The 13,167-nt window shown below is 27.6% G+C and overlaps 1 protein-coding gene across 1 annotated transcript in view; it reads right to left on the reverse strand.

The window, feature by feature from the left end:
* LOC111618279 (methyltransferase-like protein 9) overlaps positions 1–2,191 on the reverse strand; it is a 30,089-nt gene extending 27,898 nt beyond the window's left edge. The window contains exons 1-2 of the mRNA XM_023359774.1: positions 2,142–2,191; positions 942–981 (exon numbers count right to left, since the gene is read on the reverse strand). Of these exons, the coding sequence (XP_023215542.1) occupies positions 942–981; positions 2,142–2,191 (90 nt within the window). The remainder of the gene's footprint in view (positions 1–941; positions 982–2,141) is intronic.
* Between the last annotated feature and the right edge of the window lie 10,976 nt (positions 2,192–13,167).

The raw sequence follows: 13,167 nt of genomic DNA on the forward strand, positions 1-13,167 counted from the left end.
TAAAAAAGCTATTTATATTATAAATTTGCATTGATAAATTCAATATTTAAATATTTAATAAGAAAAACATCTTAAAATATCATATTAAGAAAATTCATTAACTTTTGCAATCACAGAACAATTTAGATGTATTGAATTCATGAATTTTAAATAGTCTAATACTACATATGCTTTCTTATTGTTCAATGTCTAATGGCAAGATCAAGTTTCCAATCATATGAAAGAGTAGAATGACTATTGTTAATAAGCTAAGTCAGCTTGGTGATGCATGTTCCTTATATTGGTCATCTATTTACAAACTTGATTAGGAGATTGGTGAGTATCAAGACTGCCCTACTTATTATTGCAAGCAATAAATATCATATGACAGCTACAGCTTCAGTCATCTTTGGTATGTGCCACCTTGTAAAGCAATCTGCTATTGTTCGTTCAGAAGATATAATATCTAATATCTAACAAGTATTGGTCATCTCTTAAAGGTAATAAAAATGAATGGCTAAGAAAAATGTAATATGTGGATTCAAGAAAATCTGGCAAATTAAGTATTTTGAATAAAATTTGTTTTGGTGAGCAACATGACTATAACAATATATTGTTGAAAGAAACACTTAAATATTAAAATGATCCAATTTTACAAAATAATTATGATTACGAATATGATTAATAAATACATTATACAAGTAAATTTATAAAATTTTATTATATATTATATAATAATGATTTTAATATATTTTACAATGATTTTAAATAATTTTACAATTAATAAATTCAAATTTATTTACCGGTATTTATTTTTTACAAATAAAATTATAGAAGAATGTCCAGGTTAAAACTAAAACATTCATTTGATAAAATGTATGTTATTAATTTAAAATTTTAATAAAATCTTTAAAAACCTAATTCAAATTATTTTTATTTATTATATAAATATAAATGCTTACCTGTGAACGATCAAAATTTCTTAAATGTTGTTNATAATTTCTTATCAGTATGTAGTATTAAAAATATACTATAACATATTTCATTTTTCATATTATTTGAGATTGATCAATTACTATAAATTCACATTTATATGATTATCGAGTCAATAATTATACAGTTAATTTGCACCAAATTATTTTTGTATAATCTGATAATTTCAAAAGTTACACACAATTTTCTGGAGAATTATCTGATTATAAATATATCAGTGTTAAAAACAGTAGACATTAACAATTTTATATTTCATAAAAAATTATAGCATTCTCAATAAAACTGTTATTACTTAATCTATGTTAAAACACACCAAAAATAAGTATTGTATGATGCATGACTTTATATCCGCCTGATAAATTGAATAATAAGATAATTCAATTTAAATGTAAATATTTGAACCATTCGTACATAAATAAATTGGTTCCTTTTGTCAATATGTTATATAAAAAAAAAAAAATATTTTTTTAAACAAATTTCAGCGTTTTTCTTCCTATTAAATTCAGTACTTAGTTAAATTTTCTTTACAAATATTTTAATCATTTCTGTTATAAAACATCGTAAGACACGTGACAATTTAATAAATTACCGCGAATTAAACACACTCCACGTGACTGCAATTTGAATATTCATTGACTATAATTGGAAGAACAAACATGTGATTTTTATGTATTGAAGCAATAAGAGTTTCCCAAATATTAAGCTATGAGAAATTGCATGGTATAAATGGCATTTTATCTAATTTTAAATGCTTGATTGAATAGCATCGTAACAACAGATCAACTTAAGCCTAACATCTAACAGACATATTGACGCTACGTGCGTTTCAAACCGATAAATATGGAATTATATTACAAAAATACGGAATACAAACTAGTAATTTCTCGACATTTTCTAATTACGAAAGATATTACAATCGTGTACGGTTTTATTAAATCCAATTTCGCTAGTTATTTACCTTTGCTGAATCTTTCTGGCGACCTCCGCGCTTCCTGGTGGTAGGAAATAGAACTACGGTGACCGCTACGATTGAAAACGTAATTTGCAAAAACACGCTTTCTTAGCCATTTACGCTCGTTAATTTTGCGGCGATTACGCATTGTGTTTTGCGTTTACTGCGATGATATTTTTGCGCGCGAAAATTTTAATGTTTGAAAAGTTTTATTTACTTTCGATGGTGTTTATTATTGACTTTTCGGTGTTGTTGATGCGCGCTCATTTCGATGCGAATTGATGAACGAGAGCGAATTTAAAGAAAAGATTTAAACAGTACATGTTTAAAATTCTTCCTTTGTCCGTCGGAGGTTGGACGCCGGTGGAAAAAAATCCTCGTCTCCCATGTGAGGCGTCAATCGATATCGATTTTTTTTTATGCGCAGGATGTAAATTTTCCTTAGATGGGTCAGAGCGGACGTTGGCGTTTTATAACGTTGAAAGACTGACCGTCCATCCCTGGTCTGCAACGACTCGCGTATTTTTTTACTGTAAACACCACATCATCGTTACAACAACTATCAATACTGTCCCGTAGTATAAAACAGGTAAGTCGCAACCCATGTATTCACACTATGCAGTAGAGAGACTTTTAAATTTGTGCCGTCTGCTGAGGTGGCTTTCCCTGCGACAGCCATCGTGCTCTAAAAACATCAACGTCCTGGCAGTCGGGGACGTGCTGGTTGGTAGAGAGACTAGAGAAAAGTTAAAAATTAAGTAGAGGGTTGTGGAGTGGGTTGAACCCGTGCGTCACCGAGCTGATTGCACTAGCCTCACCCCTTCCATACTCTCCTTCCTAATGGAAGCACATGACATCGACTATTCCATATTTTATGACAATATGGCGGGTTGGAGCGATGGGATTGGACGACAAAACGGAGTAGCACAAAAAATGTTCATGCGCAATTTGTTGGCTGGATGGGTTAATTTCACTTGCATGCTAGGGGTAACAAGAATACAGCAGCCGTGCGCTGATGACTCACATTGGCTGAATGGCGGTCGAACCCGCCTACTGATGCAACTTAACCGGTTGGAGCTTAGCCAGCCTCAGTAGCAGATATGCAAATCATCCGTCCTATCCCAACCCTTTCCCTCTGTGCTGCAACATCTCCCTCCTCCCGAAAGCTTCCTTCCGTATTTAAATCTGATGCTAGGGGTGTGCCCGTTTTGCCAGCCACTCTCGTGCATCTAAAATGACAAGGTATTGAAATAGGCAAAAGTTGACTATTTATTTCACCCTTTCTGATATTCGAATGTATCTATTTTCTTTAAATAAGAACAATATCGGATAATTGATATATTAGGAGATGTTTGGAAAAGAAAACAGACAAATAACTGAAAATTTTAAAATTTTTAAATTCATTTAAATTATTAAAATTTACAAAAGTTAAATCTTAACGTATTCTGTATCAGCACTGTACTTCTATAGTATATAAATATATAAAGTTGTCTTTAAAAAATCTTTTCGGTGTGTTTAAATGGCTGTTACTTTTCTAAACTGGATTGTATCTATATTTTATCAAGTGTAAATTCATAAAGAGATAAACAGAATAATATATAAAAATATTATATATCACTATCCAGTCATGCAGCCGTAAATTTTTGGCTTAAGAATAAATAGCATATATTTAGATTCATAAATATGTAAACTATTTTAGCAACTAAAATAAATTTTTTACAAAGTTAGATCTGAAGTTTATAGAACAAAAAAAACTTTCCTGTCATAAACTTCTTAGGAATTATATAAATAAATAAATTTTTAATTTACTGGCGACATTCCAAATCTCTTAATATCTAAAGAAATTGGAATAATAACATTAATCAAGTTGTCATGTAAATTCATTTCATAATCTCATCAGGTATTTTATACGTTGATGAAAAGATTAAGAAACGTGGGGTGAACGGGTCAAAGGAGCTTTTCTGCTCTTCAAATCTGAATTAGACTTGTTTCTGCGAGATTGATATATAGCTACATATAATGAAATATTTTTATATAAATTTAGAATATAACATCGTCCCAATTGCCTATTTTTTATAAGGCCAATCCTACATTTAAATGTTTTATATAAATCATTATTTAAATAACCTCATGCTCTAAATTTAAGATTAGCTCGTAAATTTAATTTGTTGTAAACATATTTAAGTTATTTACTTTTTCAAAACAAAATAATATATAAATGTGTAAATAATAAAATTTAAAATTAACAATTGGAAGCTGCTGGAGGATTAAACTTTAACAAGACAAAGAAAACAGATCGTTAAAGTTTATTGTCGCATTAAAAAAAAAACTTATTTTTTCTATGATATATACAATATTTACAATTATTTTATTTACGTTGATAATGAATATTATTTTGTAAATCATAGTTTAAATTCTATAGGATAAATGTGGCCACATTCAACAAGGAAACAGGTTCAGAACAGTGGGTGGTCAGTCTGAACCGGGGTGAATAGCTTACACACTTAATATTCTTGACAAAAAAACATTAAATATTTATATCATTATCTAAAAATATAGTTAGAGTTTTTATATTTTTTAATAACTTATTTAATATATTACTGCTTTCTTTATAATTGCAAATGAACTCGTTAAAGATAACTCTAAATGATTGTAAATATTTAAAAATAGTTAATTCTGTTTTAAAGTAATTTTACTTAAATATTGAAAAAAACCAATAAACATCATTTTATGGCAATCATTAAATATTCAAGTTTATTATGCGAAAAGCATTGACTGTTTGCTAATGTGCGAAACTTCACAGATGGAGATTGTTTGTCTTGCATATTAATATTTAGAATAAAATGTACTATTCGCTTTATTTAATATACTCTTCTCATAAAAAGTTATTATTATTTTCTATAAATATTGCAGATTTTATCAGGAGAACATTTCGAGATATTCTCTAGTACAATATACTTTATGCGCTAAGTGTATATTTTACGTTCAAAATCATTAATTTATTCATGAATTGAGAAAATATACGAACAAATTATTTTCAATCATATTATATTAATGTCTAACATTATATTTAGACATTTTTTTAGGATAAAATTTTTCTCTAGGCCTGATAAATAAAGTATGAATAATTTTAACCTAATAATTATTTTTAAAAGAATATATATATAATTCGTAACATTAAAATTAGGCCTATATTTAGTAATTCATAAATATATATTTCAGATTTTCATCATTTTTAGATAAAATAAATTATAATTTTATCCTGTAGACTTAATATTCATTTCTTAAATATGGAAATATGCATAAAATTATGACATCTTTAGTATTATAAATAATCCTGAATAAAATATATTCATTTTATTTATTTTTAGGTCTATTTTTCTTATTTAAACAGCGATTTTACTCTATTCGTTATGTAAAATCTAAACTCCAATTTAACTGATGGAGCGTTGTATTTTATTGAAAGGCCTAGACGGTTTAATTCATACTTTATTCTCTAATTTTAACTAATATTTAGAAATAACTGAAAATGAAAACAAAATAGAAATTTTTTAAAACCAGAATTTTAGAGATTGATTTTTTTTTCATTTTTTTCAAATTTCGTTTTTAAAGAAAGGAAAAAGAAAGAAAAACAGAACGATTTTGGTTTCGCAATAAACAGTTGTATTAAATTTAAAGAACTCTAAACTAAGATTAAAACTCTCCAATTCTTTATTTATTGTTTAAATATTCACATAAATTTACATAATATACATGTTTTTAATTAATATGAAAATTATGCAATAATTTTTAATAATAATAAAAGAAATCTATATAAAAATTAATCGGATATTGGAGAACTTTGCTGGCTTAAAAAAAAAGGAAAAAAGAAAAAGATTTGTGGAATATTGTCATCCGCTATGAAAGCCATTCACCCTCGGTTCGTATTTCATAAAATAAACTCGGCCTTTCGAATTAATAAACTTCTGAACTATCTATAAATCTCTAAATTTTAAATATTCGCTCTTCTAAAATTAAATTATAAATTTAATACATAATTTATATTTGATTATTTGAAATAAATGGTTAGAATAAAATAATTTAGTAAATAAATTACGCTATAATTGCGAATATTTTAACATTTAAACGTTGCTAAAGCGATGATGTAGAATTTATTTGTTTTACGAGTACTGTGCCAAAAATGTATTCATTCCAAACAGGACTGTGGGTAGTAAAGAGAGTTCTGTAAACCTCGGGAAAATAGGGGTGGAAATACGTGACGTGGAATGGTCATTTTTGTTAATATCCAGTCGTAGCAATTTCATTCAACTGACAGTGTGCAAGGCTCCTGTTTGGAGTAAATGTATGACATGTTGCCGGTAGCAATGAGCCGTGACCAGAGTTGATGGAAACACACGATCATTATTTCAGGGATCGAACTTTTTGGTAGATGATTCCCCTCTTATGTTAGATAACAAGACATTACAGGTTTTCTCATAAGCTATTCCAACGTTACGTTTATTTAGTAGAAGTTGTCTATAGTAAACCTTTGGTTGATATACCCAGATCAAAAACATCTATTATGGATATTTTTCATACCAAAACTGAATTACTATTGTATGCTTTGAAATTATTCATTCCAAATTCGTACTTTGTTTAAACTAACGATGTGAAAATGTAAGGTGCAGTCCTTTTGGAAAATATAAATAAATGCGTTGTATTAGTAGGCGACCTAAATGTAAGATAAAAAAATATATATTTGTGCATTTATCTTGTATACACATAATACTTGCAATTGCAAATTATTTAAGAATAATGTAAACGATAAGTCGAGAGCAATATTTCAAACGTTAAATCAAAAGGAAAAAGTAAACCGTTCTTGTTTCTTAATAAGAAAACGGTTATAAGAGAAATATATATTATATAACGTAGTGGATATGAAAGATTATAAATATATTAAATCCAAAATTCACTATTTTCATACAAATTTCGGTTGAAAAGGAATTTTTCGTATTAAATTCTTTCATGGCGTCGATAGAAGCAACATTTCTTGCAAACGTAAGTCCACATTCTTTCCTAGCTCTGCAGAAACATCAGACAAGACTATTGAAAATTTTGCCTCCAGTTCACGTCACCGAGAAGAGAGCAGCTGAAAACAATGCATGAGGAGAGAGGGTCGCTTATAGATTCACGACATCCAGAGTAGAGTGAGGTCCTGCAGCGTCGGCGGATATCTGTGAAAGCTACCATCCTGGCTATGGACAGGATTGACACGACTCATTACGTTAGATAGAAAGAGAAAAAAAACCTGAGGGTAGAGGTAGAAATACGTGTTCCGTGTGTGTCCACGGGCTCCTTGTCCGCCATTTGCATTTTACGAGTACTGCGCCACTTTTTCTCTCCAAATCGGGGAGGGATGAATCCCCTTGGCCCGTGGGGTGGGAAAGACATCAATGCGATGCGCCTGCCGTGAGGACATCCGGGGCTGCCGAAAATATTCTAGGACTCTGTTATCTCCGATGCCAAATTTTACGCATTTCGGTTACGATACGGTTATAATGTCGCCATTACAGCAGTTTCTTTAGGAAGTCCAGATGACTAATCACTGCAGCCGATAGCCCAGCCTTTTATAATCTTGCTACAAATGATAGCAGTTTATTGAAGATTACTGAATGCATTCCATTTATTACAAAAATTCTCTTTTGAATTATTAATTCAATTTTGTTTTTAATACAACTATTACACAAGACTATTACTTTATTTTAAGAATTATATCAAAATTTCCTAACAAAAGTGAACGTTCTTAAAATTAAAAAATAATAGTAATTAATCAATTATGTTTACAAAATTATAATAATCTAATTAATCTTGTATATTTTAATATATAATTTTTAAAAAAGACATAATTAATGTTCTGAAGTTAATTCGATCAAATGATATCTTAATTTATTTAATTTTAAACGTGTAAAAATCAATCAAGATTTGGTTTTAAACTAATATAAAACTGGATATTTCAAATACATTCCTAATAAAAGTTTTATCCAAAATTCTTTCCGATATAAGAAAAAGAATTCTAATAATATTTATGAGGGATTTTGTTTTTGTTTTTCGAATTTCTTCGGTTCGGTGCGAAAAACCAAAGCTAGTAATAAAGCCAGCACAAAAAAGTTTGACCAAATCGTTATTTTTCATCAATATAGAAAGTAAGCAAAAGTGACTTTCACTCTCCGAACTATTAGAATATTTCTAAGAGAATGAAAGTTCCCTTTAAAACGATGCAGGAGTTTAGAAAGGGATTTCGTTGAAGTCTCTAGACTTGGCAATAAAATTTCATAGAGCTATTTTCTTAAACTGTATATAAATAATACATAGGTTTGGATACATTTAGGTATTTCGAGGGATGAGAACTTACTTTTCTTCCTAGCTACAAACATGCACTTTACCAACCTGCGTAGCTACGGTAAATGGAAAGCAAGTTTCTCGGATGGTTTCAAAAAATGTATGTACACCTAGGTATATACATACATAAGTGATGCAAGCTTTCCTCTATACGCTGACAGGTATAGATGAGATAGTTACGAAGAATATCTATCTGGTGTTCGGGAGTTTTTGATTTAATAATGTTCCGCTTTTTCCGTCATTCTCGGAAAAATTTTTTAAAGATTTTATCTATTATATATATATTTTTTAAATTAACATTATAAAAAATTACGTCTAATTATATAAAGTGTGAATTATTGAAGCATTGTTTTCTTATATAATTACGGATAATTAATTTTTTAATAATGATAATAATACATCCACTAGATGGCGTTTCAATCATTACCAGTTGATAAATGGACACAAAATGGGGAATCGTGATTGATCATTATCTATTTATGTTAGGCTTTTTAGGTTAATTTTTTAGTTGTTATTATTATTATTATTATTGGATCAAATGGCAAATATCTGAAATTATAATTGCAATTACATCAAACAAATATTTATAAGTTTTATAAAAATTATTTTACTACATTTAGTTGTGTTATAAAATATGCGAAAACGCCTACCAAAAAACTATTTTAAAAAATAGTAAAATATACTTTGAATTTAAAAAGACTTTTTTATAATATGTAATAAGTTTAACAGAAACAATTAACATTGTTTCGCATGACAACAAAATAATTACAAAAAAAAACATTATTGTTAGGTTAATAAAGTGCATTGTTCTTAATATTTCTACACAAATATCTTGTTTAAATTTAAATTATATCGTAATAAATTAAATAAGTACTGTATTTAGAAGAATAGATCATACAACTCGAAAAAGTTTCCTCGTATAAAAAAACAGATCAAGCGATGACATAAAATTATGTTTTAATACTAGGATATTTATTAATAGATATATCTAGGCTTTTGATTTAAGATGAAGAATTGTTTTGAATTGATATGCGCAATTCTAAATGATGGATCTACTTTATTTAGAATATAGTAAGCTATGCTGATGTTAAAACATTGATTATTCGAAAAGGATTTCGATATTGCAGTTCTATGTTGAGGCTAAACCAAAACCGAAGATGATTCTCAATATTTGAAAAGTTGACACAGTAAATGCATTAGTCGAATTCAGTTCAACAGATAACTTTGATAATGCAAAAACTTATATTTCGCTTCAGTTTCCTATTCGAGAGTAAGATTTCTATATCAGTAATAAACGAACACTGAAATAGCATTATAAATAAATTATATTTTATTTTAATTATATTCTCATTAAATATCTCAAGTTTAAAGATGTTTTTGTAAGCATTTTTGATTTAGAATGGTTTATATATTTTTTACACGTGAAAAAAGCATTATGTAGTCTTATCCTATTTAAATATAAGTAGTTTTATTTGGTTGCTTAAAAGAATACAAATCTTTAAAAATATTAAATTATTACAAAGGTTAAAACAGTTAGCATAGAATCGAATAAGTAAGAATAAATAATAAAATAGCTTTCCATACTTAAAAAAATTCAATTTCGAGAAGTGGAGTAAAAGAAAACATAGTATTTTAACGACTACAAGAGAATCTTACTACGTAAAAGCATTAGTATCCTAATACTTAAGGCTGAAATGTTTTTCTGCTTAAATTTTATTCTAATAAATAATTTTTAAATTATTTATTCTAAGAAATATCTTAGAATTAATTTATTTTATATTTTTATATATATATTTTTTCCATACAGTAATTGTTATGAAATAAAAAACAATAATATAAGTAAGTTATATTATTCTTACAATAACATATATGTAAATTTAGTAACTGTAAAAAATTATGTGATAAAGCAAAGATCAGAACAACAGAGCAAATACAATTTTTATTTTGTAGAACTTTCTTATATAAAGTGATTACTGAAACATCCGAGTATAATATTTCATAAGTTTATAATAAGATAAAAGTATGGAGTGATTCATAAAGGATTTCTGAAAGAGTAAACATGCGATTGTGAGACTAAACCCATCGTAGATAACGAATGAAGATCGAAACTCATACGTGGAATTTATTGTTATATATTTAATTTTAATGTTTTTGTTGGAAAAGTGTTCCTTTCTCAAAAAAAATAAAAGCCCAATGAGAAAGAAACTACGTAGAAATAAATTGGTTTGAAATAAACTTCAAACTTATTTAAATTCAATAATTTAAACGAAAAGAATTTATAAATTTCTTTCTAAATATTATTTTAAAAAAGAATCTTAAAGCGTAAACAATCGAAAATTCGGTTAATTTTAAGTAAAATAAATTTACTAAACGATATTTATAAATAATGTTTTAAGATATAGAAAATAATGTATATAACTCTATGAAGTTCGTTTAGAAATTTCTTAACTTCTTCTTATATTTTAATATGTATATATATTGTTCAATAAAAAATATCAGTTTTATTTTATTGTTTAAATAAGTGAAAAATATTATTTAAAATGTATTTCAATTTACTATAAAATATTTATTTACAAGATATTACTTAAAGTAAATGTTATATTGTAAGTAGAATTGAAATGTATACAAAAAGATATTTACTGTATATGGATATGTTAAATATTATGAAAGATATTGGGTCGAAATAGATTAGAGTTTGCCAATTATTCATTCGAAATAGAAAAATATTAAAAATAGATATTGAATTCACTTTATCTTAATAATATAAATTATAAATTATTATGAAAAATTTAATAGGTTTAGTTCGAAACTTTCATTAATAAATATTATTAATTTTAAAAATTCATTTAATAAGTGAGATATTTGATTAATGGGGACATTAGAGTAAACATTGTAACCATTTGAACATAAATCATTTTAGAAAATATCAGAAATTAGCTTTATCACGTGATTATCCATAAGTATTGAATTGAATTTGAATTGACGACAATATCTCAAGTGATTTGACAAGAAAATTGTAGCAATTCATTTTGATTCAAAAGCTGATTGTTACGTCTATTTTCTGCCTCTTCTTCAAAGTAGTCATTTTGACTTCTTGCTCGTTTCCATAAAAGACTTTTTAAGCGTCTTAAAGATTTCTACCAGTGGAAATTGTTGGATATGGCTGACAGTCTTTGGAAAGATTTTTGCAAAAACGACCGAAAATGGGTGCAATCAAGTGGAACTTGATATCAAAATGCTTCTCTTATATGTTGCTTATAAATGGGAATATTTCAATTTAAATTTCATCATTGTCAAGTCTCTTTATGTCGTCAATCAATACTACTATGTGGGCTACGATGGTCTTTAGTAAAACAAAGACAATTCAAAGTTATATAATATTCCATATTTATGATTGCTGTTAAAATTGAAGGAAAGGCGAAGAAATCCACTTGCTTGACCGGATGAGCAAAGATAGAAAAACAAAAAAGAAAAAAACGCCGAAGAGAAAAAGCAATCTTAAAATCTCATTTTAGCAAGACGGACTCTTTCGAATATTTTTTCATGTCATGGTGATTTCATTTTTTTTTTTCTTCAAACTTTGCCTGATTTTGGAATGAGGGTCTTAGATTCCTGTTTGATTTGCAGTAGTAACAAATGCTCGCCTGCTTAATCCCACATTTTTATTCCTTTTATTAATTTATTTTCATAGAAATGTAATTATTTATCAACCTTCTGATATTTATTCTAATCTGCAGTAAAAAAGTTATTTTTTTTAATGTTATTTCTTATGAAAAGAAAATGTTGAGTAGTGGTAGTAGATGCACTATTGAAATCTGATAAGAATTACTCTGTCCGACATTTCTTATTACTATAATTTTCTGATACTAATATTACTTCGCTATCATTATAGAGAAAAACTGATTCTTTATTCTTAGTTTAAGAGTCTTAACATTTATAATCCGGTTTTATAGATTCTGATTATGACAGTAGTTTCTGATGATTTCTTGGAAAGATATGGGATTTAACTAAATTATGAATTTATATCTTGTCAATATTTGATCAAAAGTGAGCTAACTTAGAATTGGTGTTTCTTTTTTTCTAGTTTTTTTTTTTTGGTAAAGAAATAGATGTATTTAAATGATATCAAATTTTAAATTTGTTTAGATCTATTGATTTCTTCTTTGCAGTTCAACGAACGATTTTTCGTTTTAAAAAATTGGCTAGGAATATTTTTTATCGATAAAATAAGATTCAAAGAATCGTTTTTAATGCAAAATTTTAAAACACGCTAAATCCATTACACTTTTCAAACTTGGATCTATTTTCATTTATTATAAGGAATTTTTATAGAAAAGTTTTTCTTTACACTTCGATTAAAAGTCGTTTAGAAAAATTAATTTATGCAAATTTAATAACAGAATAAATTACAATACTTTAAAAATTATGTAAATATTATCTCAATTCATCCGTCGGATATCAAACTTCTATGAGATTTATCTCCAATAAACATTAATTGCAACAAACATGTATAAATAAAAAAAATGTCGTTGCTTTTAAATCGACTTCCCCCAAGGAATTGAAGAGCAGCATCGACTTGTGCGAAAAAACGAAAAGAAAAAAAATGACGAAACATCTAGGGGAAAAATAAGGTATTGATTTAGTTTTTGCCTACGCGATTGAACGAACTAGTCGATAGTTCCATGTGGAAGTTCGGTTCAGTTTCGACCTAAAGCGTCGGGGCTAAAGTATAGGGGGCCGAACCCCCTACTACTGATCTTCATTCTATATCCCAGATGACACCGTATGGTAGATCGAGATACGTCCAGCTCAGAATTTTTTTCCAAGATGTAATTGGAATACATTAACTTTACGGTGAAGAGAGC

This window comes from Centruroides sculpturatus, unplaced genomic scaffold (assembly GCF_000671375.1).
Source record: "Centruroides sculpturatus isolate CEXI.00-Female unplaced genomic scaffold, Cexi_2.0 scaffold83, whole genome shotgun sequence".
Lineage (NCBI taxonomy): Eukaryota > Metazoa > Arthropoda > Arachnida > Scorpiones > Buthidae > Centruroides > Centruroides sculpturatus.